Raw genomic sequence first — 18,708 nt, forward strand, 5'->3', positions numbered from 1 at the left:
GAGGCCAGTTTAAGCAGCCAATAAAATAAAAGACATGATAATTTCAGCGCAGCAAGATATCCATCCGCCAAACACTGACAGCTTTATGCCATGTTTCAAGAGAGAATAGCCTATATTGTACAAGAACAAGATGTTATGTAGCGGTTTAAATGCTCTTAAAAGCTTTCAGCTGCAGATTTATTATGCTTTTGAAACAAATAATGCAATTATTATTATAGAATTCCATTTAAATGTACAGCATGGGTGTAGTCTAAAGTTAAAATGAATTGCACTCGTCTTATGTGGTCCATTATATCACACAATTAACATATACAATCTATACACTATCAACTTTATTAATTTTCCTCAATTAATTAATCAGTTACATTGATAACTCTTTTCCCCCTTTGCAAATTAACATTTGCAATGTATTAACCACGTTTTTGAGCATTTATTGCCATTTGTATTACTATGATTTAACCCCCGATAAAATGGTAAAACTAATGGTACTTTTTTGCAGACAACAGTAAATTTGTGGTAACTATCATTTTGAAGCTTACTCAAAATACACATTAAAATACACATTAGCTAACAAAATGATGTATTTAGTAATATCAGCTAAATAAATGATACACAAATGATCAATAAATAGTTATGTTAATGCTAAGAACTATATGAAAAGCGGAAGGATATCTTGAATTCGGCAAGGATGGCATTCGGCTGCGTGGTGGGCGGGGTTTACACTGCCGCTTGTTGATTATGTGAAGCTGTCGCTCGGAAGTGATCCATGTGTCTGTTCTGACTCACTGTACTGTGAAGTGCCGATCACCGGACCGGTCCGTCCAACTGCCGTTGATTTATTTGGTCGTCATCGTCTCTTCCGGGCGTGTGTCATCCCATCATGTCTAAAGACACGGAGGCTAAAAGCGAGGAGATTATGGAGTCGAAGGTGCTGTGGTACCCGGACACTAAACGAAACACACAAATGGACCGATTCCGGGCGCAGGTCAACCGGGATTTTGGGCTCAGTCTGGGTAAGTAGAGGCATGTTGGCCTACAGTGAATGTAAATGATCATGTGTTACACCTACGAAACCATGCGTTGCAGTAAAACAAGACACAGTACTGCATAGTATGGGGGTAATCCCATAAATAGCTCATCCTGAGATTGTCATCATGGGCTACCTACATGAATAAATATAATTTAGTAACGTAGTGTACTATAGTACATTTTAGTATAATTCCTACTATATATGTATTATTACAATTTTGATCCTAGTATTCTACAGTACTTACTACTCAGTATTCACTAGCCAATACTACAACAAACTATTTGCTGTATAGTAAACTACAGTTTACTATATATGCTACAGACAGTATACTACAGTATTTTTGTGTCATGTGTCATGGAACGTGTAAGCAAATTTTTTTTCATAAGGACACCTGAAATGTCTTCAGCATAAGTTTCAATTGTCATTCATTTCAATTACATAGGAATGCATGCCTAGCAACATATTTCTAGTAAATCAATGCATGCTGTATTACAATGCCTCCCTACAATGCATTGCGAGTATATACCCTATGTAGGGTAGAATACATGCATTGACATTAAAACTTGTAAAACCTGTATTTGAGATTAAAGATACTATTCATAATGCATAAAGTGAATAGACAGTAGCTGTCATCGTGTCTTTATTTACTAGCATCTTAAGATGTGTGGATCACACTGCTGGTACAATCCAACCCACATTACATCCAGTTCCCCAATGTGGTTTCACTGGTGATTTTGGCATTTCTACTGAAGATTTAACCCCTTATTCAGTGATATGTAGAAATTCAGAAATCCATAAAGCACATATTGGTTGGTAAAAATCCTTATATCACGGGTCTGTTGAATGCTGTATTCTGTATGCATTAATTTCTGATAACCGCACACCTAACTTGTCAAATGTCTTAAAAATAGGCACCCGAGCGATGTTTGTGGTAACCGTGGTATAAGAGGAATAATTGACTCCGGTCCTTTAAATTATTTGGTAACACTTTGCACCTTGGGTGTGCATTATTTTCTTATAATTCAATGGCTCGTCGTCAGTTATTCCTTACGTCTATGGTGGTGAGATGGTACAGGTGTGATTTGGTATTCTGTCATGGTTATGCCTAATGTTGCCCTAAATAATGTCACATTTATTTTGAAGCGAATTACAATGAGCTGTATCAGTGGTCTGTGGACAGTTATCCTGAATTCTGGGCACAAGTGTGGAAATTCTGCGGTATCACCTACTCAAAGATGTATGACGAGGTAGGTTTATTTTTCTCTGCATTTCTTTAATGCATAATTTTAAAGATAATCCGAAAGATCATGCATTCATGTTTTTTTGTATTTCTGTATGATGTCACTAAATAATGCCTTTGAATAGTTAGGCTGCATCTGAAATTGCCTACTATATAATATGGAAGTAGGAAATTTCGGACGCAGCCTAACTACTATTCAGTGCCATTTTTAAAAGCAGTAGGTGAGACGAGTAGTATGTCCAAATTCATAGTATTCGAAAAAAAGTAAAAAGTAAAGGATCCGGATGACCTATTACTTCCCTAGATGCCGAAATGTTCATTCGATGCACACTTTTCTATCCTGTGAGCCCCGGGAGAGATGTTATCCAACAAAGAAGAAGGAGAGGCATTGGTTTATTCAAAAATGTTCAAAAGGGTTAAAACGCGGCTCTATTCAAATGCATATATTAACAGCTGTCCCTTGTGGTTAAATGGCGCTTGTTTAACGTCATTCCAGTTAACGCACCTAACTTGCTGAAGAAATTTGATGATGTCATCATCATTTGTTAAAGAGATCTGTCATCATTTCAAGTTGTTTCAAACCTGTTTAGATTTCTTTGTTCTGCTGAACACAACCAAAGATATTTTGTAAAATGTTAATAACTAAACCGATCTGGGGCACCATTCACCCAGTAGTGTAATCTTGGTATATTATACTCCACAGTTTAATTTGATCGTACTGTGAAAGTCAGTGGTGCCCCAGATCTGCTTGCTTACAAACATTCTTTAAAATATCTATATTTGTGTTTAGCAGAAAAAACTTGGGGGGGGGGCAAGAAAATAACAGATGACAGAATTACATTTTTCGGTTTCCCTTTAATCTTATAGTTTATTAGTTGTATACTAATACAGTAGTGGATGTAGATGTGGAACCAATAAGTCATAATGCAAATAAGTCATAATCCACACTTATAAACATTTACGAGTTTATAACAATTTAGATCTATTGTCAGTAATATCTTTGCTAATGAGGGTGTGTTAGGGGCATAAAAAATTAGCATATCTAAAGTTTGTATATTGCCCCTGTATGTACAAATCTAGTTGCAACCTTCCTAATGTTTATTGTTACTCCACCTTCTCTCAGTTTTTTCATGACTCAAGGTTTATTATTTTATGAGTTGCGCTCGGTCACAAAACGTGCCCACCAAAATGCTAAAAAGCGGTGGGTGGTTGCCAACCCATTGCGGTGTAGTTGCTGAGATGTTCAGAGTAATTTTTAGCATATTGTTAAATTTCTCATCCAAAAACTCACTCTCAAATGTCCCCATCAATATACTGTATTTTTCTTACCGGTTTATCGTCCATCACGTATCACTCGTAAATACCACGGCTTGGGAAAGTAAGAATAATACCATACCTAGCATGAAAGAGGTCTAATTTATGGCTGTGGCAGGTTAATATTTGCGCATACGCATTTGTTTACATTTTTCTAGGCAAGTGCTGAAATGAAGTTTGACACACTCCCTTTCGATGTCTCTGTGTTTCAGGTGGTTGATGTGTCTAAACGGATATCAGATGTACCTGAATGGTTTAAAGGTAGCAGGCTGAATTATGCAGAGAATCTGCTCAAACACAAAGACCAGGACAAAGTGGCTCTTTACACCGCAAGTAAGTGTTTTTGTCCATTCAGCCACACACAAACTGTTATTGTGTGTACTATATACAATTTGGTCCCAATTCAATGTCCTGAGCACCTAAATGCCACCAAAATGTGATATGGCACCATGAACTTTATTTTTTTTTATTAATCCTGCACAGTTCAGGTTGTTTGTATGCTGGTTTCCATATTGTTCATAAATGAAACAGGCTACGTGACAATGAAGAAAGTTTACAGGAAGAGGAAGTAATTTTTTATCTGTCCTTATCACTTGCGTGGCAATGATTGATCCTTTGCCAATAACTGTTACTGACACCTGACTTTATGAAACTGCAACCATCATAATGAAACCCCATTTAATATCATATCTCCGATAATATTGCAATACATTACATTACACATTTATGAAATAAATCTCTTTGATCTCTATAATGACCATATGTCAAACAAACATCTCCTGTTTCAAAACACGACTCTCTGCCGATCTCCTTGAGCCGCTGTGATTCTGACCTTAAACACAAATGGATACTTTAAAATAGCAACAGCACTGTTTACGTATATATTTTATCTTTATAGATTAAGATCTGTCATTGCTGTACTCTGGCTAATGTAACACTAAATGAATTACGTTCTGGGTAATTTGATTTGTGGTCTTAGTTTTTGTGTATGGGCAGGATGACGTAGACGAGTCTTTATACTGTGATGGATGTCCTGGCGCGGTCGGGACACAGCGGATGCAATTACCAAAGTGGCGGCGTCGGAATCGTACCTGCGTCATTCGTTCATTTCCCAGAGAAAAGGGGGTTGGGGGAGGGTCATTTACCTGAAAAGTAGATTACAGGACTGTAGATTATTCGGACTGTGGAGCGTAATATTCAATTTAACACTTAATTTACTGATTACCTACTGTAATGAAAAACATTACCCACGATGCCTGTGATATATCGGTCGCACTACAGTATGGGGTGGCAGTGAATTCTGTTGTCAATTATATCCTGATATTTCTATATATTAAGATATTTATGTATTTGTACATATGCTGAAATTTTATTGATTTGTTTCATTAATCTAAATTTAAAATCGTTTTTGTAGCTAGTTACAAAATAATAAAGACTTATAATTACGTACAATGTGACTCTTATTTATATATGAATAACGTCTACCTTTGTTTTATATCTGATAATTAATACATTAACTAACAACTAATAGACAATGTCACGTTGTACTTAATGGTGACCCTTCATTAGTTATTAGTGATTTAGTAATACCTTAACCCACCGTTAGTTCATATTTAAGTATGAATACATTTAGGTTTTAGTGCATTACTGTTATTGTAAAGTTTAATCTGAAGTAGGGATGCTAAACAATTAATCACGATTAATCGTTAGCAGAATAAAAGTTTTTGTTTACATCACATATGTGTGTAAACTGTGTATAATAAATATGTATATAAATATGAACACATTCATGTATAATTTTAAGAAAAAAAATGTATATATTAAGTATTTATATTTATATATAATATAAATTATACATAAATATACAAATGTATATACATATGTAAACATTTCTAAAACATATACATGCATGTGTGTACATTTATTTATACAAAGTTATTATACACAGTTCACACACATTTATGATGTAAACAAAAACTTTTATTCTGCTAACGATTAATCGCGATTAATCGTTAAGCATCCCTAATCTGAAGTATAATTAGATTTCAAAAAATAATTGTGAAAACAACGTTTTTTTACTAAATTAACAGTAGGAAATGCGAAATGTGGTCATTTTCATTTATATTTAACATTTATATTTAACAATATAACAATGAATAGTTAGCCTGGGTGCCAGCCGATCTTAGCCCCGCCCACAACATTTTGAGAAACGGGAAGATCGGTCTGGGGTTTCACCGTTGAGGAGCTACTATGCGAGTCCCAAAACTGGCCGACGAATCAAATTGTGAGGGCGGGCTTTATACGATGATGGACAGATGATCAACAGTAACGTATCAACCACGTCACCAAAGAGCGCGTGTGTTGAATCTGTTTACAACGAAATGGCTGCCGCGGTAGAAATCAGATGTGTGGATTCTGACATTGAGTCTGTTCTAAAAGATATCGACAGAGCATTGATTTTAAAAGAAGAACAGAGAAACGCGAGCAAGGCATTTGTTGATGTTTTTGCCGTCCTTCTTACGGGATTCGGCAAAAGTTGTCGCATTTATGAAGGATCAAGTTTAAGAAGCAACTGAAATTGGTATCACGGCGATGCAACTCGGTGTGCACGACGAGATGGATATAATTAGCGGTCGTTGCTAGCTTCTTTTCGGAAGCCCGGAATCGCGGAGGGACATGCTAGGCTCGGATATTTTTCAAGCAAACGTAATGGGTATCGTCGTGGATGAAGTTCAACTAATGTACAAATGGTAAGAGATAGTCTTACTGTATGACTTAATGTGATATAAATGAAATGTTGTAAACATAGTAGGTGTTGATGTACGTTCGCTAACTCAGACTTGTAGTGTGTGTCGTTGTAACGAAATAACTAGCAGTTCGGTCAAGCTGCAAATACGTCATTTCAACATACGTCTCACACCCCGTTGCTCTGATTGGTCGTAGGTCTATCCAATTGAGTGCAGAGGCATTTTTCGGTTGAGACACGCCTCATAATTATAGCTCAATGGAGCGGTATTAGACTCAAATTCTGACTAGAATTGAGTATGACAACGTCAGGCTAATGAATAGTAACTGTGCGTGTACACCAAGTCTTTTACGCCGATGACCGGCATATGTTTTCTGCACTTTTCAAAAACGCTAGAAGCTGGCGGTAATTTTTTCATGCTAAGCGCCCGACCCCTGCGTTTTTCTGCACTCAGCGCCGAGCACCCAGAGTTGAACAACGCTCAGTTCGTCAATGTCACTTTTCTCTTGGCTGTCCAATCACAGTGGGGGAGGGGCAGGACAAATACCACAACAACCAACCAGCGCATTGTACAGCGTCTGATAAACAAAAAGTATCATAGCAACCAATTAAGTTCCCAGCTGAAAAAAGGCTGGCCTGCCAAGCTCTGCCAACGACGTTATAGAAAAAGAGTAGTGGACACTCTGACGCTCGAATGCATCCTCTGGAATCTTTTTTCTGCTTTCCGATTGGTTGCTGCCAAATTGTGTCATAGCTCATTACCATAAAGTTTAGTTGATTTCAACTGTCCTCGACGCTCACATCGGCAAAGATGCACCGCTACTCGTCGGAGTTTGATGCAGTCTCTCATTGATAATAAATGAGTTTCGGCCATTTTGCAGCTCTCACCGGTTGACGGTGTTAAATAAATTCTAAATGTTAAATACAACACAATCTCAAGGCAAATTTGTACATATTTCCCGATGTGGCTATTTTGTATAAAATGGTATGACAAAATTCTTACTTTTTTGTACAGTTTGCTTACAACCTTCTGACATTGGGTTAAGGGGTGGGGTTAGAGGTGGGGTATCATTTTTTTTAAATAATTGTACATTTTATATGATTCGTTTCATACAAATTCATACGAAGTGTAAAATACGATTTCCCATGAAATCAGGTTGGTGAAATAAATGTGTTGTTTATTTCCTGTATAGCCGAGGCGAATGAAGAGATTGTCAAGGTGACTTTTGGAGAGTTAAGGCGTGATGTCGCTCTCTTTGCTGCAGCCATGAGGAAGATGGGCATCAAAACTGGTGACAGGGTTGTAGGTGAGCATCCTCGTTCTTAGCTTTCCTCTATCTTCTTATCATTTCTTTGTATATCTACACTGCCATCTCTCACACTTGCCTGGTGTCGTAACCACATGCGACAAGTGATATTTCCTTGCAGTAAACACACGAGGCATTTAGTCATTTGGCTTCTTATTTTGATGTGTCACGCTGGTTAGCTCCACCCACAGCAAAATTTCATTGGTTTCATAATTTGACTTTACTTGCATGTGTAGTTGACAGGAAATAAATTCTGATTTTATCACTTTGTACAACATTTTGATTTTAGTTTAGACCAAAAAGATACACTGGGAATGTGTCACAGTTAAAGATGTTTCGGGTTTTTTCTTCAAAGTTTCATCTATTTATAGTCTCTTCTAAAATCATTGTTTTGTGAATTACTGTTTTCTACATAAAATTATCTTCAAAAATGCTACTGTGTTTTAAAAACACATGGTGCTTAGACTTCTATGGCACATTTCTCATATACATATTGTGTGTTTTTGTATTCGGTTTCGTAACACTGCTTCAAGCTTGGCCACTCTAACCTGTTTAACTCGCCCTATTTCTATCCTCTTTCATTCTTCAACCTGTTTGTCTTCATGAATGTTTCGGATCTGAAAGACAGGCGGTCTCTCTTTTTCTTCCTTGGTTTTGAGTTTGAGCCAGGGTCATTCGGGCTGTTATATGGAGAGACAGAGAGGAGGTCACACTGTGACAGGAGTAATCGGTCTTTTCAAGCTGCTGTCCGTGAAAACATTCAAGAATCGAGTGTATCTCTGCAGTCCTTTGAAGTTTATGTATGATGTAGTAGACATTTAATCATTTTAATTTGACTCCACCCTTCATCGTGACAGCTTGTGTGAGTTATGTGTGTTTGAGCGGGTGACGTAATTGAGAAGGAAGTGTGTGTGTGATGGCCTGGGTGACGTCATTATCTGCAGTGCTGATCATCTCTGACTCTATTCAGTAATGTGTATAAATGGGAGGAGATCAAATCAGTGCCACAAGCACAATTTTATGAGTCCCTGTGGAGTCATAGAAAGAAATAAGGTCCATGGCATATACTTGGTGGACAGATTGATATCTACATGGTATAGACAGAGAGAGATATGGAGAGAGGCACATAGTCACATTATTGTACTTTTATGAATATCTTCACAGTTCAAGAGTCAAGTGTCTGTTTCTAACAAGCTACACACTTTTAAAGAAGGGGTGCATGATCTCTGAAAGCCAATGTTGACATTTGAAATCACCTAATTAAACACGCCCCTACCCAATAGAATCTGGACCTTCTTTTGATAGACCCGCCCCACATATACGCAACACAGGCAACGATGTCTGTTAGTAAACACCCCCCTTACTGCTGATTGGTTACAAGTGTGTTTTGATACTCGGCCGACTCCCTTTTCCAAAGCGTTTTTCAATAATCATGCACCCAGCCTTTAAAAATCAAGGTGCTTCACAATGCCATAGAAAGAACCATTTTGGATGATTGGTTCCATAAAGAGCCTTTAACACCTCACAAAAGATTTTGTGTAGTGAATTTTTTTTTTTTTTTTTTGATTGTTAAAGGGAATAATTTGTTTGAGTGGTTCTTTGATGAACCAAAAAATGGTTCTATGGTATCGGCATGAAGAACTTTTTAAGCACCTTTATTTTTAAAGGGGACATATCATGAAAATCTGTTTGAAAAGTGCTATAATTATGGTGCTTTTCCATTGCATAGTACCCCACCGTTTGGTTTGGGTCGGGTCAGGTCAGGTCAGCTTACTTTTGGTGGTTTTTCCACTGGGTGCAGTACGTATTACCCAATACTTTTTTTTAATACCACCTCGATTGGGGTTCCACGTGATGCGAGCTGATACCAAAACGTGATGCGAAAACACTGTAGATCACTGAGAATCGTCACTACCAGCGTCATCGCTATAAAAGATTAGCTTTACCTTCATGCTAGCTTGTGCTGTCTCGAGCAAACATGCTGTCATCTGTGCTATGCTATAAGTTCCCAAACTCCCTATTGGTGATGGAAAACATCCACAGCTTGAGAATCAGCGGCACCATAACGGGGGAGAGAGATTAAACTTTCACTCACTACGATCCATCACACCACTAGTGGTTACAAAACAAAATTTAATGTATTGCCGTATTTTGTATTTTTTGTTTTGCCGTTCAATATTTTGAACACAACACTGCTGCCAGACAAATTTCGAAATTTTACTACTTGGAATTAAGGCTTTGCATTAGCATATTTAGTTTTTTTTTTTTTTGCTGGTTCTCGGTAAACATAAGTGTGTGTGTGTTTACTTTGCTCTATAATAACACGTGTGTGGTGGTCTGACGGGTTTCTCTGCTAAATACCTGCACTGCTGTGCTATGTCATTATGTCTACGTGGACGCGAGCACAACTCTTGTGTCCACAGGGGTGTGTCGGTTTCGTACAAGTTTGTATTTTACAAAGGTTAAACGTGGTACATTTGCATTGGCAGGGTTTTATTGATTTCGTTAAGGTGGTGGTTATGTGTCTATATCCGTGTGTATAAAGTGTGTTTCTCTGAAAAGTGGCCTTAGCTGTCCACTTGATTTAGTGCGCACGCGCGCGCGCGTTTGTGTGTGTGTGTGTGTGTGTGTGTGTGTATGGCCACTTCACAGATGAAGCCCAGGGTTTATTGCCGCAGTGTCATTTAGCTAATGGACACTATTTCAATGCTCCGTCTCTCTTCCTTCCTATCTCTCCTTTTCTCTATTCTGTCCATACAGTTCAATATCATTTCCATTTACACCATAAATATTTTGGGCATGTACTTTCTTACCAAAGTGACTTATGGGTAAGGGTATGTATTGTGAGGTAATGATATGCAAGCAGGAAATTGAGATATAAGTCAAAGTGAACTGAGCGTAAAAGCGAATACAAAGCAGATGGTCGCAGTTCCAGGTTTCTGAATTTTAACGTTTCGTTGTCAAGTTTGTGCACCATGATTTCATAAAATGGTAGAGTTCAGACTGTGCTTAAGATTCAAATATTTACTATATTTTATTTGTACTGTATCTACTGTATGAGTAACTTCACAAGGATTGTCATGCTTTTCTGTGTTGTAGGTTTGTGTGGTTTTCTGTTTATAATGCATTTTGATCTGTGTTTCAGTTCTTATGAGTTTGTAAAACAATGAAACTGTACGATGTTGTGTCCTTGAAGATTTTTGATTCAAGTGATTCATTTGAATTTGTAGTAGATTTTTCATTTTCCCATTTGTGTAATATATTCAGTGACCCTCTCTTGTGGCAATAAAAGCAAGTTTGTAAAATCACTTAATGTTAAGTGCCCATTTAAATAACTTTATTACATCTCTTAAAAGATTCATATTTTCATGTTCACTTCTCAAATGATCTATTGCTTTGGTTAATGTCATCTTACTATCTCTCTCTCTCTCTCTCTCTCTCTCTCTCTCTCTCTCTCTCTCTCTCTCTCTCTCTCTCTCTCTCTCTCTCTCTCTCTCTCTCTCTCTCTCTCTCTCATCTCTCCTCTCTCTCTCTCTCTCTCTCTCTCTCTCTCTCTCTCTCTCAGGATATCTTCCCAATGGGATTCATGCTGTAGAGGCAATGCTCGCTGCAGCCAGTATAGGTGCCATCTGGAGTTCAACCTCTCCAGATTTTGGTGTGAATGTAAGAGCTTTGCATGCATAATGGTTGTAGTATACAGTATTATGTCTACTACAGCATAGTATACAGTATTTGAGTGATTATATAATTGCAGGCACATTTGGTTCCCAAAATCTTTATTTAATTTTTTTTTTATGTGACCCTGGACCACAAAACCATAGGTAGCATGGGTATATTTGTAGCAATAAACAAAAATTCATTGTATGGGTTCAAAATTATTGATTTTTATAGCCTAAAATCATTAGGGATATTAAGTAAAGATCATGTTCCCTGAAGATATTTTGAATATGTTCCTATCGTTAATATATTTAAAATGTATTTGGGTCAATGAGAAAAACGGTTTGTCAAGATGAGAAATTCTTAAATCTTTTAAAAAACTTGTTTTAAAAACACGCATCAGGTTTATTTCAATGCACATAGGGTATTTATGTTAATTGTTTGTTTGCAATAAAAAATTACATTTGCACCATTTTTATGAAAGTTAATATCAAATGGTGTAACCGCCAATTGCGCCACAGAATGAGAAATATAAAATATTTTATCTATTTTGATGGCATGTAAGCGTAACCATAAAAAAGTCATTTAAAAAATAGCATTTTATTAGTTATTTCTAAATGTTAATGTGTTTTTTTGCACATTTGTCCTGACATATGCTGAAAACAGCTATGTTTTCTAAATAATCTTTAACAAATGATGTAAAAATTTATGTAAAAAATCATATTACACCAAACTAGATGATTATATTTTATTTAACATTTTTTTATTAATATATTTATATTTTCTTTAAAAAAAATACTAGTTACACCAATTGACACAGACGGTTAAACCACATTGACATTTTTGCAATTATTCCCCAAATATTCTTTCAAATTGAAATAAAACCAGAAATTTTAGACTTGCAAGTATGCAAGTAATTTGCAAATTTATTTTGAAATTTTAACCCTTTTACATTTAATTAAACCATACGTACACAAATTTTTTAATGTCATGTTATTGACCCATTTGTGATTAGTAATATGTGTTCCTAAAGACTTAATTTGGACAACTTTAAAGGCTATTATTTTTTGCACCATCAGATTCCAGATGTTCAAATAGTATTTCTGCCAAATATTGCCCTATCCTAACCATAAATCAATTAAAAGCTTGTTTATTCAACTTTTAGACAATGTATAAATCTCAATTTCAAAAATTTACCCTTACCCTTATCCAGGGTCACATATTTTAATAATTTGGTACTTATGATGTTATTGGCCATATCCAGGCCAAATTTGCCCATTGGCCTACTAATCATCCCTATATATACTAATTGGCGTGTGGTGGGCGCTCTCTGGACGCACAAATAGGGGGCGTATGTGCTATTTATTTTACATAGTTATATTACATCTTGTAAAAATGGGAATAATATTGGCATTTAAAGGCAAATAAACAAGCTTTTTTGTGTGTGTTAAGCTTAGTTTATCGGCAGTTTTTGAGTATGAAGGTGTATATCCATGCTCTGTAAAGTAGGTCATCTGACCATCAATTCTCAGTTCAAATGTGTGTGACCTGTAAGCTATGTTAGACACTCACACGCGTTGCTAGATGATCAACAGTGCCAGGTATCTTTCATTGCTGAAATATTAGCCTAATAATAATTCCCATTTTCTGTCCACCTGTTAACAGTACATTTAAAGTCAAACATGGACCTTCACTAATGTAAAACATAACCATAACGCTCATATTTCACATTTATACCCTGAGCTAAAGACTTTCCATGTGAAGACATTTGGTGACCACATTACAGGCCCCATCCACACACATACATCTCTCTTTCTCTTGCGTGCACACATATATACAGTTTTTTGAGGAGATTAAAGTGAGTCTACACACCCCTCAGGCCAGTGCTTATGCAAATGAAGCCATTTAACTTTCCATGTACACTGCTGCCCCCTGTGGTTAAAAAACAAAGAACTACAACTACTATAGTAATTTAGTATGCTCAATATACAGTATAATGTCTATTTTCTGTGTCCTGTTTTTTGTTTTTTAGGGTGTTTTAGACAGGATCTCTCAGATCCAGCCAAAGCTGATCTTCTCGGTAGCAGCTGTTGTGTATAACGGCAAGCAGCACGACCACATGGAGAAACTTCAGAATGTTGTTAAAGGTACGTCACACGTTCTCAGCTCACCCTTGACTAGTTCTCCTCATGTCGTCATCTTGTTGGTACGTCTGCATGTCGTGGTGTCGCTTTCATTATAGTTTTTCATGATCTCTCTCAGGCCTCCCTGACCTGAAGAAGGTTGTGGTCATTCCATACGTTCGATCTCGGGAAGAGACGGACCTTTCCAAGATCCCAAACAGGTCTGTGCATCTCACTTTGCTGATGCATACGTTAATATAACATGATTTTTTTCTTTCTGTATTATACTTTAGATTAGATTATCGTATCAGTATTTTTTATCACATGTGCATTCCTGTCATTTCCTTCAAATGAAGAGACAGATATGCATATTGTATTGTGAGATAGTTTGTGTTACAGCCTAGTGTGTGTGTTTAAGGTGAATCGTGTGTTTGTGATCTATAAGTCACGTAGGATAGTAAATGCATGCAAATTATCATTAAATGTAAAATAAACCAAATTACAAATCACAATTGTCAAACTTAAACATTCCCTCTGTCTGCCATTGGTGGGCCACTGGATAGTCCCACCCCAAACTCGGTTGAACGTTGGTTTAAATACTAACTGGAATCAGTCTATAAATGGCTTACTTACAGTATTTTTCATCAACTCTCTCTCTGTCTCTCCGTTGTTTCAGTGTTTTTCTGGAGGACTTCTTGGCGACTGGTAAGGAGGGCGATCAGGACCCTCAGTTGGAGTTTGAGCAGTTGCCCTTCTCTCATCCTCTCTTCATCATGTACTCCTCCGGCACCACAGGAGCCCCTAAATGCATGGTGCACTCTGCTGGGGTAAGAAAGAGAGAGAGAGAGAGATACACTGTGTTTGTGTGTATTTTGTGTATGTGTATCTAATGTCGATCCTGTGTATCAAACTGGAGTTGTGTAACTCCTACTCTCTCTCTATATATATATGTTGAAAATTCTCATTTTCACCTGACCTAAAGTATCTACTTTTCTTTAAAGGGACACTCCACTTTTTTTGAAAATAGGCTCATTTTCCAGTTGAACATTAGTGTGCGAAAATAAAGCACTTTAAGTACTCTATGGAAGTGTACTACTTTTTCACCTTTATTGGGATTACATGCAGCAACAATTGCCACCAGGTGGCAGCAATTGTCAATTTTCAAACCTCTTGTTTCAAACCCATCCTGTTCTCAGTGCATTTCCTCTATAATCCCTTTATGGTGTAAAACATTACAGACACAGTGGTCCGTATTTATATCCATTTTTATTGTACATTTCCAACTTATTACACTTTTAATAATTTCAGGCATCTGTGTTTGATTTGGTTAAACACTGCAGGACGGTGGCTCTCTACTAGTACGATTGCACGCCCTGTCTTATGTGTTTGGTCTGTGTGCGTGTCTGTGCTTGGTGTTTGTCATATTTCACAGCTTTTCCTTTCAGCTTTTGTCTGATGCCTCACTTGTGTGGTAGATAATTAGACTGCTGTGTGTATGAAAACACACAATCACACATATGCAGCCCCAACCCTGTCTCTCTCTATGTCTTTCTGTTTCTCTGCCTCTGTGTACTTGTGTTGGGTTATGGCAGTTAGTTAATGAATAAACATGTTCATAATTAATGCTTGCGGTAGGATACGTGTTAGCTACGCGTTGTAGCGCTGTCGGGGTACGGTGTTAGAAAAGAGGAATGTGCTCCTGAATAGCTCAGTGGGAGAGCAATGTGTTAACAGCACAAAAGGTCATAGGTTTGAACCCAGGGAACACACATACTAAGTGAAAAGAAATGTATCATTTGTAATGCACCGTTTGGATAAAGCATCTGCCAAATGAATAAATGTGAATCTGTAAATAAGTTTCCCATCTTACAAAATACCTTCCTAATGTACAACAAAGGAGAAAAATGAGAAAATCAAATTTTTATTACACCTACTAAGTTTTATCATTTCTCATATTGATTGTAAAGCCACCTCATAATACATTTTTCATAGAAAAATAAAAAACTGAATATTAGACCTTTAAATGACCTTTATAATTCATTCTTCAGGGTACTCTCATCCAACATCTTAAAGAACACATTCTGCATGGCAACATGACCTACAATGATGTCATCATATATTACACTACGGTATGTATCTGAGATGCATACATTTTTTTATAAATTGTTTATCAAATCATGCTGAACGGGACAGAAATGTTTCTTGTGTGCAGACGGGCTGGATGATGTGGAACTGGCTGATGTCGTCTTTAGCCGTTGGTGCGTCCGTGGTTCTGTACGATGGTTCTCCTCTCGTTCCCACCGCGAATGTTCTCTGGGACCTGGTTGACCGCATCGGGTAAGTTTGTGCGTACGTGAGTGCACTATCCACTTGTTAAAGGAATACTCCAGATAAAAATCCAGATAATTTACTCACCCCCATGTGATCCAAGATGTTTATGTCTTTCTTTGTTCAGGAGAGATGAAATTACGTTTTTGGAGGAAAACATTTCTCCATATAGTGGACTTTATTGGACCTCAACGGTTTCAATGCAGTTTAAAATTGCAGTTTGAATACAGCTTCAAAGGACGATCCCAACTGAGGCATAAGGGTCCTATCTAACGTAACGATCATCATTTTCATCAAAAAATTTTTTAAATATGTACTTTTAAACTAAAAACTTCTCGCCGTGTGACGTGCCATCATGACCTTACATATTATGTAATTACGTGGAAAAGTCACACGTTACACATGTGAAACGCACACTTGCAGACCATTTTAAACAATAAACTGACACAAAGACATTAATTAGTATCATTCAACATACAACAACATTGGAACGGTCCTCTTTCTCCACACTTGTAAACACTGGGGCGTAGTTTCGCATTTGTCATCCGTGACCTCTTGTCGTGATGACGTATTACGTGAGGTTGCGCTGGCGCATCACACAGCCGGAGGAAGAAGAGAAGTTGTGGTTTAAAAATGCATATTTTTTATTCTTCTTGCCAAACATGACCATCGTTTCGCTACATAAGACCCCTATGCCTCGTTTGGGATTGTTTAGAGTCCTTTGAAGCTGCGTTGAAACTGCATTAAAACTGTTAAAGGGGACAGAGAATGAAAAACCATTTTTACCTTGTCTTTGTTGAATAATGGTAGTCTACCCGCATTCACAAACATACAAAAAGTGCTAAACATGCTAAACATCTCAGTCTCATAGAAATTCCTTTTTTTAGAAATGTCAGCCAGAAAACGGCCCAATCTGAAAAACTGATGCTTATGACATCACAGGCATCTAACTGCCCCTCCACTTTAAAATAATTGGCTACATTTTTTGAGTGGCAGCAAAGTCAGCCAATCAGTAATGAGATTGCAAGTTAAGCCAGTAGAGGGAGCCAAATAGGTGCAAAACCACTTGTTTAAAATCCCCCACCCTAATAGAGCTATCTGAGAGAGGTTTTTAGGAAGCTTCTAAGGCATTACAGACCCAAACAAATTTTTTTTGTCTACACGTCACATCACAGAACAAGGATAAATACCCTGTTCAATCATTCTATGTCACCTTTAAGCGTTGGGGTCCATTAAAGTCCATTAAAATAAGAAAAATCCTGGAATGTTTTCCTCAAAAAACATAATTTCCTCTCGACTGAACAAAGAAATACATCAACTTTTTGGATCACATGGTGGTGAGGAAATTATCTGGATTTTTTTAAAGGAAACGGACTAGTCCTTTAATATATCGCTGTCTGTGAGTCTGGAGACCTAGTTTATACATTTTGTGCATAAATGTGTAACATGAATAAATAGTGCTCATAAACTGCTGTTTATATAGTATTCTCTATTGAAATGAGTGGAGGCCTGGACCCGGAAGCAGTATTATTTATGTCAAAACTTAACAAGCAGATAATAGAGGTGTCAGAGTCAGAAGGTTCAGGTCTGTCTTTTTCTCATCCTGCACTGTGATTGGTTGAGGTGTAGCAATGCTTATCACCAACATCTGCTCTGCTCTTTGTGTAAACCTGTTTTAAAGTCGCCAGTTTAATTGGCTAATGTGTCACTGCGTTCTTTAGTTTACCTATTATTGATCAGAAAGTGCAACATACACTAGAGATTATACAGATTTCTGAATGGCACTCATTGTGCTGGTGTGTGTGCGCGTTTGCTCATTTCGTGCTCCCTTGGCTGCTGATGAAAGTCTCTATTCTTATTCTCATTGTCTCGCCTCTTCCCAAGAGGAGGAAAATAGAGACGTTTTTATAGCAGCTTTGGGAGAGCCGGAACGCACACACATTTATATTACTTGCCAGATGTGTGTTGCATGGATAGCTTCGGGAACATATGTCTTTTTATATATTTTGATATAACTTTGATTTGAGCTTTGAAAGTTCTTACGCAGACAGCAGTTGTGCTTTTTTATTTTGCTAACTGTCTGACTTTCTTTCATTTTAAGTGTAGCTTTGAGTTACAAACTTTTCGGTGACACCAATTAAATTATTCCTCTGGGCCGTATGAATTTATTTAGAACTTTTTCAGGTAATGAAATGAAAATGCTTAATTTTGTGTCTTAGCTGTGTGAGTCCTTAAAGGATTAGTTAACCCCCCAAAAAAATTTTTACCCACCCTTATGTCATTAAAATCCCTAATGGCTTTTTTTTTTGGAACCAAAACTTATTTTATCCAAAAGTTATTTTCTGTTTACAATGGAAGTGGATTATGATTGCCTCTTCTCAAGCTTCAATAGGACACAAGGGCAGCGTCATTAAATAAATCAAGACTTCATCAAATAATTATATTTCAGTTCTGCTTATTTGCCTTCCGGACACTTGAAATATACGGCACGAGTCGCATGGGTTGTAACATGTTTACATCTTTGTAATAGGTTACTGTATCTTTAAGCTGCATGTGTTATTACTGACAAACCTTTGCAAGCTGGAATAATCAGTCATCCATCAATCTTCATGTTGTGATCGAGCATGTCTACAAGAAAAATCCTGTTTTTGTGTCCCATGTGAACATAAATTGCATCTATTTTTAAGTTGTATTGGCACTGGCTTGAGGCAAAGCCTGCTAGTGATGATTCGAGTTTAACATTTGTAGCACAAATTTAACTCTGTTAGAGAAACAGAGCTGTCAGACTATAACTTAAAAGGATAGTTTAGCCAAAAATAAAATGTACCCCATGATTTACTCACCCTTAAGCCACCCTTGATGCTTATGATGACCTTTTTTTACACAAACACAATCAGAGTTATATTAGAAAATGTTCTGGCTGTTCCAAGCTTTATAATGGTAGTAAATGGTGCTTCTGATTT

The 18,708-nt window shown here is 37.1% G+C and overlaps 1 protein-coding gene across 1 annotated transcript in view; it reads left to right on the forward strand.

The window, feature by feature from the left end:
• The first annotated feature begins 720 nt into the window (after nt 1-720).
• The window catches only part of aacs (acetoacetyl-CoA synthetase), a 44,730-nt gene continuing 26,742 nt past the window's right edge, over nt 721-18,708 (forward strand). Inside the window, exons 1-10 of the mRNA XM_065250806.2 lie at nt 721-1,013; nt 2,174-2,277; nt 3,797-3,917; nt 7,524-7,637; nt 11,203-11,300; nt 13,327-13,441; nt 13,557-13,638; nt 14,094-14,244; nt 15,466-15,546; nt 15,630-15,754. Of these exons, the coding sequence (XP_065106878.1) occupies nt 881-1,013; nt 2,174-2,277; nt 3,797-3,917; nt 7,524-7,637; nt 11,203-11,300; nt 13,327-13,441; nt 13,557-13,638; nt 14,094-14,244; nt 15,466-15,546; nt 15,630-15,754 (1,124 nt within the window). The 5' untranslated portion in view covers nt 721-880. The remainder of the gene's footprint in view (nt 1,014-2,173; nt 2,278-3,796; nt 3,918-7,523; nt 7,638-11,202; nt 11,301-13,326; nt 13,442-13,556; nt 13,639-14,093; nt 14,245-15,465; nt 15,547-15,629; nt 15,755-18,708) is intronic.

The sequence above is a fragment of the Paramisgurnus dabryanus genome, chromosome 5, assembly GCF_030506205.2.
Source record: "Paramisgurnus dabryanus chromosome 5, PD_genome_1.1, whole genome shotgun sequence".
Classification (NCBI taxonomy): domain Eukaryota; kingdom Metazoa; phylum Chordata; class Actinopteri; order Cypriniformes; family Cobitidae; genus Paramisgurnus; species Paramisgurnus dabryanus.